This window comes from Vigna angularis, chromosome 1, assembly GCF_016808095.1.
Source record: "Vigna angularis cultivar LongXiaoDou No.4 chromosome 1, ASM1680809v1, whole genome shotgun sequence".
In the NCBI taxonomy this organism is placed as follows: domain Eukaryota; kingdom Viridiplantae; phylum Streptophyta; class Magnoliopsida; order Fabales; family Fabaceae; genus Vigna; species Vigna angularis.
The window spans coordinates 15,107,222-15,117,058 of NC_068970.1; the positions used below are offsets into that span (position 1 = coordinate 15,107,222).

Genomic DNA, 9,837 nt, shown 5'->3' on the forward strand with positions numbered 1-9,837 from the left:
TATATATTGGTCCTTCATTTCACTTTTTTTAGGTTCTTTTTCACAAACACAATGATTACCTAAACATATATAGTATACCTTAATATTTATATGAATCGAAATTACAATGTACCTCAATTATTCAAAGGATGGGATTTTTCCCGGATAGTACTGTTTATAAAAAATATATATATGATCCTTTTTATTTAAAAGAAACATGTATGGTTCGGATTCAGTCTTTGAATAGTCAAAGATATTACCTCTAGTCATATCTTTGAATTATGACCTTTATTATGTCCAATTTACATGTGACGAAAATTTGGTTCATAATTCTAACTTGATTTTCCTTCTTTTTTAAAAGCATAAATTGAAATAAAATTAAAATTATTTTCAAAACTTTTTTAAATAAACTATTGAAATAAATAAGGAAACAGTAATTAAATAGTTAATAGATAATTTCAATGTTAATGATTTTTTTTTTGTTTTCAAAGATTTAACCATTATTCATATTAATAATTAATATTATCAATTAAAATTTAATTTAAATATAATTTAATAAATAAAGTTACGTTAACCATTATTGATATTAATGTTTTTTGAAAAACAGAAACTGAAGTGAAAAGTAAGAATTGAGATATATTTAGTAATGTGGGAAAAATTTCCAAAGAAAGGGTGGGTTTTTACTATAGTTATTGCATTTTTATAGAAAAATGTTTCGAGGTTTTGCTCTCCCATCCCTTGGCTGCTTTAGTAATGTCGTATGATGAAGAGGCAACAAGAATGACTTCTAACTCAATGGAAAGTTGGGAACAGCCCAAATGTTGACAAAACATGCAAGTACAATTTCAACTTGACTACCTATTGCCACCAGTTATCAGTTATCACCGCGAGTACTAACAGTCAGATTCCAAATAATAGTAAAAGGAATAAACAAGTGGAGCTATATACCAATAACACACTTCTTCAACATTAAGCCCACTGCCATTTCAATTATCATCTTTTTTTCTTCCAAACAATACCTCCTTCCAAGATTTTACTCATTTTTTGCTGCACACACTGTTGATATCGACGTGTCTTCCGTTTTCATTTGGTTCTTCTGCAGTTTCCAGTCGGAGGAGATAAGGAAAAGACGCAGTTTTATGATTCAATAAGTAACCAAAAAGTTAAACCAGTGTGCATGTGTGGCTTTAACGTTGTTTTATATTAAGAAAATACTTCTTCTGCTATTAAAGCGAGACAACTTTCATATCCTCCTTTGATTTTTGAAAAAAGAATTGTTGTTTCCCTCTCAATATGTTTGATATTGCTTCCTGTTTGAAAAGTTGTTTACAAAGATATCTTCTACTTTTAAGATAATCATGAAAGAAATATAAAAGAGAGAAAAGTTTGGAATAAATTACATTATGTAATGAACAAAACTGGGTAGAATATTGTTTTTTATTTTATTTTTTATAAAAAAGACTAACTGTTCTGGTGGATTTGAATATATGGAATCATCTTAATGATATCTGATTGTAAGGGGCGAATAAAGTTCTCAACTTCCCTGTTAGGAACACATTTAATAATCTTGCACATAGAAAGCACTTGACCCTTGCCATATACAATGGATGATGACACGGTTGTCTTTTTTGGGATGAGGGAATCCCACAGGGCTTACATGAGCATGGATGGCGACGCTTCTGATCGGATCTTTCTCAGATCAATGGATCAAGTTAGGAGTTAACAACCATCAATTTCACCAAATTTTCAAATAGCTAGATCTTATATATATATATAGCACCAAAATTATGCATACATATACAATTTACACAATTTTTTTCCCTATATATTTCATTCCATTACACTATCTATTTCACTCACATTTTACTTTATTGTTTTGTTTTATTTTGTATAAAGATGCAAGGCAGAACTGGTTTGGGGGCTTTGATGTGAAATTGAAATCACTTACATGACAAGATTCTAACTCAATTAGCTAACATAAGTCAAAAGAAATAGAAATATAGGAAAGGACAAAGGTGGTAAGTAGCAAGAGGAAAGTCTGCTCGCTGAGATGTTTTTTTTACTGACTTAAATGCGTATCAGTCTGTGTAAGGCCAGCGAGAGGGAGTTGTCAAATCACCAAAAGTAAACTTGTTTATCTCTTTTTCATAAATAATAGTAATAACAATAATGATGTTATTATTATTATTATTATTATGGAGTTTCTCTAGTTTCACTGGCTGTAGCTTGAATCACGCTTTGAGTGAGGAGCCCTAAGGAAGCGGAAGAGGAAGAGAAAGCGAGAAATAAGTGTTAGGGTTCACTGGGTGGTGGAGTAGTGGGGTTTCATTCTCCTTTGTTCGGAAATTTAGGAAAATTGATTTTAAAATGAAAGTGTTTTTTTTGAGAACGCACCACAAGACAAGACCCTCTTTAACTATTGAAAACAACAGGTGAGTGTGTGAAAGCTATATCACTCCATGCACACGTCCCTTTCTGGCTCCTCTCCCCCACATCTGCCGCTTCTCTCTCTCTCTCTCTTACACACATACACATCGAAATGCCAACCACATATGTTCCCATGTTAATTATATAATAACTTCACCATGTTCATGTACAAACAAACTAAGCCCTCTTCCCTGTACACAGATCATGATGATGATGATGAATGTGTGAATATCTCATGAATGCATACATGATACATGCATGCATGCATGGATAGCATCCATGGGAAGCTCTTGTGTGCTCTATAAACAAGAGCAATAAACAGAGAAAGAGAAGGGGTGAATTCTGTGCCTTTCCCTCTCGTAGTATATATCTATCAACCAGACCAGACCAAATAGATCAGCCTCTTTCCCTCTCACTCTTTCTCTGTCTCTCTGCACCTTTCTTTCACAACTCATAATCAAAAAAAGCATATCCAAGGTGTGGTGGTTAAGCTGTCCATCTATCAATCAATCAATCAAGAGACCAATCATCAACCGAATATAAGAGAACGAAAAAAGGGGGCTACCCAAAATGTCATCCTCTTCCACCACAATATCACTGGACCACCTCCCTCCTTCCGAACAGCTTTGTTATGTTCACTGCAATATTTGTGACACCGTCCTCGCTGTATGAACACATTTTACATTTTCTTACCCCCAAACCTCTTTCCCCCACTTTTCCGACACTAGGGTTTTTCTTCACCTAATGCCTACCTCATCCCCAACACGCTACTCCTCTTTAATTTTTTTCTTTCTCTCTCACCAAATTATCTATCACTTTTTCCATTCATGTTTCTCCCCTTCCATGTTTCAGGTAAGTGTTCCCTGCACAAGCTTGTTCAAGACAGTTACTGTCCGATGCGGCCATTGCACTAACCTCCTGCCAGTGAACATGCGCGGCCTGCTTGTGCCATCTCCTACTCAATTTCATTTGGGTCACTCTTTCTTCTCCCCATCCCATAACCTTCTGGTACTAATTATGTGTTTCTATACATCACCATACTTCTCTTTTATTCTCAATTTACTCCTCGTCTTTTTAATAAATTACTGTATCAGTGCTAGTACACCGTTACCTTCTTCTTATTTATATGAACTAGGAGTTAAAGAGGTGTTGGGTTCATTCTCAGTATAATTTATTTATTGCTTGGTGGATGACATGTTCCATTTCTGCAGGAGGAGATACCAAACCCATCTCCAAATTTTCTTATGAACCAAGCAAATTTAAGTGCTTCAAATGAGTTCTCTCTCCCTGCCAGGACTGCAGCTGATGAGCTTCCACGGCCACCGATCATAAACAGACGTGAGATAAAATATACTCTTCTATTTATTTATTTTTTTACATTTATATGACTGAAAAATAACTCGGATTTCTCTCGTTCAAAATTAAGGTTCCCTTTCGTGTTCACCCATGATCTTGTATTCACCTCAATAATGAAGTTATCTTTTAGATGAAAGCAGCATTCGCGTAGTAAAATACACTGTTGTTTTTCAAAGGAAAATAAATCATGTCGTTGCTTTTATGGTCAATATTGACAGGACCAGTTCCTTTGGTAGAAGAAAAAAGGTCTTTTAAAGGTTTCATCGCGACAGTACCTAAAACCCTTCCTTGTTTCCAACCGCACATTCCCTAAAAACTTATCAATGATCCTAATAACTAAATAATGACAAGGTCTATATAGACATCATGACCCTAATTAAGCCTAGAAGAGATTTTTAATATCTGGGAAGAGTAATTAATGTAAAAGAACTGCAAGTATTACCTACTAGTATTTCTGATTCTAGGGCACAGTCTGTGAGGCGGTGTTGTTTCACTTTCACTTTTATCAATAATATTTTAGTTTGCCTTCGATTAGTTTTTTGTTATAAGCACCGACAGAGATGAAGAAAAACATAGGTTACTTTGGCGTTCATATGTGGCAGGAAGGAAAATAGTTGGTAGAAAGAGAAAAACATGTAGGGGCAGCTTGTTCTCCCCCGGAATTATAGTTGCTTAAAACCCTTAACACTGAGTATCATCAGAATCGGAAGCATGGATGTGTATACAGACAGAGGCAGTGATGCCCCTTGCCACCGAAAATAGGGAATTTAAATAGCTAGATAAAATAAATATTGCATCTGCAAAGTCAAAGGAAATGATTTTGATATATGACTGTGTGCCATTGTCCAGCTCCTGAGAAGAGACAGAGAGTCCCCTCCGCGTACAACCGCTTTATCAAGTGAGTATTCATTTTAAAGCATTCTCTATTTTTATTATTATTCTTCTTATTATTATTTTATTTAAATTTTTAACAACTTCATATTTATTTATTAAAATTGTACTTTGTTCTTATGAAAGGCTTTTAAAGTTGAATCAAATTTGAATGGTCCATGTATATTTCTGCAGGGACGAGATCCAACGCATCAAGTCTGTCAATCCCGATATAACTCACAGGGAAGCCTTCAGTGCAGCTGCCAAGAATGTATCATCCTTTTTCCTCCTCTTGAATAAATAAATAAACAAATACAACAATGGGGTTCTTACGTACTAGGGTTTCCATAAATTAAACAGTTAATCGCATATATGTTTTCTTTCCAAATGCTGCATAGTTTTTTATAAGCAAAGTTTTATTATTTATCTAAATATCTAATATATACCATTAATTATTTATAGATTTGTTAACATTTTTCACAAGAAAAGAATACATTTCCTTACACCAGAACACATGTTTTCAAATACTTTTTTCAAGTACTGGCTAGTATTTCCTCCTCTTAGTTCTACAATGAAATAAATTAATGAAAAGGTTTTCTGGCTCACTTTGAACTTCTTCTGATGTATGACGTGCTTTGTGTGTCAGTGGGCCCACTTCCCACACATCCACTTTGGTCTCATGCCTGATCAGACTGTGAAGAAGACAAATGTGTGCCAGCAGGTAAATTATCATGCACCCTCTTCTAGCAAAATGTTGCAGACAAAATAATACATAACCCTGACTTTGATTTCTGAGTGTGTGGGTGTGTTTTTCTCTTTTGTCCAGGAAGGAGAAGAGGTTCTCATGAAAGATGGGTTTTATGCTTCAGCTAATGTTGGTGTCTCACCCTACTAATTCAGCAGTCTGTTTTCTCTTCAAGAAATGCAAGAACAAAAGTTTTCCGAGTTCACCAACCTTTCAACCTCAGGAACTCTGATTCCTTAACTTAAATATGCATCTATTTCTGGCTCAAGAGTGATTATGTTGATATAACTAAGAACTACTATTACACTTTGACTAGCTCTTGGGATTATCCATGCATGTAGTTCTCTTATCATTAGACCTTAATTATTAACTTTCATGTTCTTCAATTTCCCAGTACTACTGCAGCTGATTGCTTATCTCTAATCAATAATTAATTAGCCAAGCTTTCTACCGACAAACTATACTCCCTTGTTTCTTTTCTCACGGGTACACTTTCGTTTTTTTTTCCTGTAAGTCAACTTGTTAATTCATAAATTCTAAAGTCACTCTAAAAAGGAAAAAAAAATACTTTGATACATTTTAATACTTAACATACTATTTTTCACTTTCCTATTACAAAAGCAAGCAGGTCAAATGAGTGTAACTCTGTAATCCTACTATTATTCCTAAAAACAAAGGAAAAGATTTTATAGAGAGAGAGAAAGAGATGAAACTGAGTTAATTGAGTGTATGTATGTACGAGTATAGTAGGTCGTGTTATCTTTAGATTCTTAGATATGTTCTAAATCTAGTTAAAATTTGGATGGAAGATAAGCTATGCCGTATGTCTTTTTATGTTGATATATATAGAACATTTCGGATGAAGTGTGTCACTTGGATCGTTAACTTTAAAATAACGATTAGATTAACCTGTAAGTAGATTATTACGGAGACACAGAAGCAGCACGTGGAAGAAAAGTTAATTGAAGACACAAGTTGCACGCGGTCAAACGTAACGTACATTTGGGTTATGTTTTTCTTGTCATTGTATGTTTCCCTCTCGAAAATTCTTTCTATTGAAATAGTCTTCATCTCAGGATTTTAACGACCAAAAGGTCTATGACACAACCTGTTTTGGGGTATTTCCTGTAATATTTCTTTTCCAAAGGACCACTGCTTTGCCATTACTGAGATAAGCAAAAAATTTTAGCATCGTTTAAAAAATTAATTCTAACGTAGTTAAATCCAACATAAGACATATGTTTAATAAAACAACAAAATTAGTCTTCTAAAATTTGATGGTAGGTTTGTTGTGTTCGTAAGATTAAATTCAATACCAAATTTTTAAAACAAACAACATGCGTGAAAAAGATAATGAAGAACAATTTTTGTAATATCATCGGATTTATTTTAATCAGCAAAAGCGAAATTATCTATTAAAAGAGTACGCGAAGTACTAAAAAGATATTTCAAGAATGCATAATGCATTATGTTTACAAAAAGACCATCTCCTGGAACATTTATTGGTCCCAATGAAATTTCTTTCGATTAATTACCATTTATGTTAGAAAAATAATATTATTTAAATCATTCCAGCATAGCACATACCTTGTAAGATAATTGTTTTTTTGGACTTTTACAGGTTCACGGCTAGATAATTAAAATTGTTTGATGTTGATTGATCAGAACATATTTTGGTCCAATCTGCTCATAATATGTTCCTGTGAGTCAGTGGCCAATGTAGCCTCATGCCCAAGCTGGCCAAGGTTCCATTCAGAATGGTTTTTAAATATAAATTTTCAAAATGACTTTTAATTTCATATATTTTTTACTCTTTGAAAATATTTTTAATTTTTATTTGTAAAATATATTAGTTTATAAATTTCTTATTCTAAAATCATTCTAAAGATAGTAAAGTCATAATAATATTAAATATAATAATAATTTAAGACATTGTACTGACGAGAATGATAGCTGTAAAAAGGTATTGACAAGTACTATTACAAGAAAAATCATTAAAAAAAGTTATAAAAGCTTATATTTTTTAAAATTAAAAATTAAATTTACATTTTATTTATTTTATTTTGAAAATTCTTATAAAATATTTTAAAATTAAGTGAAAACGTATTTCAGTTTCATTTTGAAAGAAACTAAAAATTGTTTATCATTATTATATTGTTGATCATAATTATATGAAGTTATTTCTTATTTTCAAGAAGTTCATCGTTGTCTATTGTGCATAATTATTGTGATAATTATAAGATATTTTGTAAATTAAAATAAGGTTATAAAATGATAATAAAGAGAAATTCCCTTTATTATTAATTATATTACATATATATGTAACACTCGGCAATTTACAGGAAATATTGACTGTCCCCACACATCACCACGAGGCTAAGCACGCTTAAGCATGGAATTCTTATGAGTTAGGCTACCGAAAAACAAATGCATTTTGGTGATATGAGTAGCCAAATCAATCCCTTTAAGCTATCCTTCAACTGTATAGTCTCATACCTATACAGTCTCTAGATCTCTCTCATTCCTGTGTATGTTCGATTCGTCCATGTGCCCCTTCCACTCCTGCCAGGAGCTGCTCCTTGTCAGTGTTCCTTGCACTTCGTGCTTCTTGCACCGGCGATCACTCCTGCCCTCGTCAGTGCCCGAGTGTAACTATATATATATATATATATATATATATATATATATATATATATATAATTTTATTATGATTACTATTAGTATGATTGTAGTTGTATAGGACATTACAATGAAAACCTTTATAAAATAAAAGATATTGTAATGAGTTAAATAAATTAGTTAAATTATTTATTTAATATAGATAATAATATATTAAATTATGTTGTAATGTGATTGATAATAAAATGTGTGTTACAATTATTTTTGTATGGTATTTTTTTTTTAATATGCTGTAATGAAAATTTGTGATTTTAGATAAATAATACTAAGCTGTTTAATGGTGAAACAATATTTATTAAAAATAATGTGTTATATAAATTAAATTTGTAAGTTAATATTGTAAATATATATTATTTTTTAATAAATATTAGCAATTAGTTTTTTGGTATTGGAATATATTGAGCTTTAATTTTGAAATGAATATTAAAAATATAAATATTATTCATTAAGACGATAAAAAGAACTCATATATTGAAATTAGAGAACGAGTGAGCAATAAGTACACCATAGACATACAAATTCATGAATTTATTATTAATAAACGCATATTAGATATTTAATTAATATTAATTAATATAGTATATTATTTATTTAAAATTTATCCAATAAATAATTGAAAAAATAAAACTTCTCACAATTTCAGTTTTTTAAGTAATTTGGAACTAATTTTTTTATGACAGTAGTAAAATAAACTGAACTATAATAGCTGGTAATAGTAAATAATTTTATTTGAATAAAAATAATAAATAATAGGTTATTTTAATAAAATAAAAATTATAACAATATAAAATTAAAAATTGTTCTTACTCAATCTAATAAACATATTAAGAAGCACAACACTAAAAAATTCATTATCCTTCTTTATTTTATAACAATTCAAATTTAAATTTATTAAGACAACATTCATATATTATAATCAATATGGATAATTTGATAACATAGATACACAACCTTCGATTCTATAAATATAACTAATAATTATAAAGAATACTGATTTAAAGTTATTAATACTTACTACTAATTTTATAAAAATAAAAACTCTTTTACTATTCTGAATGTCGAAAAGGCTTTTGTAAATGAATTTCTTTCAAGTGATTGAATTCTAATCATTAAAAATATTCAACCACCACTCTAGATCTACAGTCAAATTTTGAGTAAGATCCGAAATATTTTACAGAAAGTAAATGAATATGTGAAAAAATAAAAAAGGAACGACTATTGGAATATATAAATGTATGAGAAAAGGTGAAAAAATATAGAATGACAGAGGAAGAGCAGGTACCTGATTTATAATCAGTTATAATAATTTATGATTGTTTTACTCTTTACTATAATAATAATAATAAGTAATTGAAAAGATAATAATAATTAATATATATATATATATATATATATATATATATATATATATATATATATATATATATATATATATATATATATATATATATATATATATTTATTTAAAATTATAGATAGAAATACATATACATCTTTTCAAGTAGAGAATTAAAACATGGTTTTTATTGCCTTATAATAACTTGTTTATAATACATTGGTTTTTTGTTATAATATTAATGAATAAATACTAAAAATAAAAAATTATTAATGATAAATAATATTGATATTAATAATAAAATAAACAATAATAAATATTTTTCTCCAATAAATTTTTTTATTATATATTTATTTCATTTCAATCAAAATCAAATGATGTATATTCACTCATTTTTATCATCCCTTTTGCTTATGTTTTTTATTTTTTATTTTTCCTTTCTATC

The 9,837-nt window shown here is 30.1% G+C and overlaps 1 protein-coding gene across 2 annotated transcripts; it reads left to right on the forward strand.

The window, feature by feature from the left end:
- The first annotated feature begins 2,722 nt into the window (after nt 1-2,722).
- Nucleotides 2,723-5,788, forward strand: LOC108333629 (protein YABBY 4). 2 transcript variants are annotated; one of them, XM_017569103.2, is made up of 7 exons: nt 2,723-3,072; nt 3,259-3,414; nt 3,618-3,744; nt 4,612-4,660; nt 4,828-4,903; nt 5,279-5,353; nt 5,459-5,788. In XM_017569103.2, exons 1-7 carry the CDS (start codon nt 2,977-2,979, stop codon nt 5,525-5,527), a joined length of 648 nt encoding a protein of 215 aa, XP_017424592.1. In that variant the 5' UTR covers nt 2,723-2,976; the 3' UTR covers nt 5,528-5,788. The 2 variants fall into 2 exon arrangements, with proteins under 2 accessions (XP_017424592.1, XP_052731575.1); XM_052875615.1 differs by lacking the exon at nt 2,723-3,072 and having other exon boundaries at nt 3,079-3,414.
- The last annotated feature ends 4,049 nt before the right edge of the window (nt 5,789-9,837 follow it).

What these genes read in the sequence shown, in the direction of transcription:
- LOC108333629 (XM_052875615.1), top strand. Translation starts at nt 3,151, where the DNA reads ATGCCTACCTCATCCCCAACACGCTACTCCTCTTTAATTTTTTTCTTT. An exon ending in TCAGTGCAGCTGCCAAGAAT is followed by an intron (nt 4,904 to 5,278) that starts GTATCATCCTTT and finishes TTTGTGTGTCAG; the next exon opens with TGGGCCCACTTCCCACACAT. An exon ending in AGACAAATGTGTGCCAGCAG is followed by an intron (nt 5,354 to 5,458) that starts GTAAATTATCAT and finishes TCTTTTGTCCAG; the next exon opens with GAAGGAGAAGAGGTTCTCAT.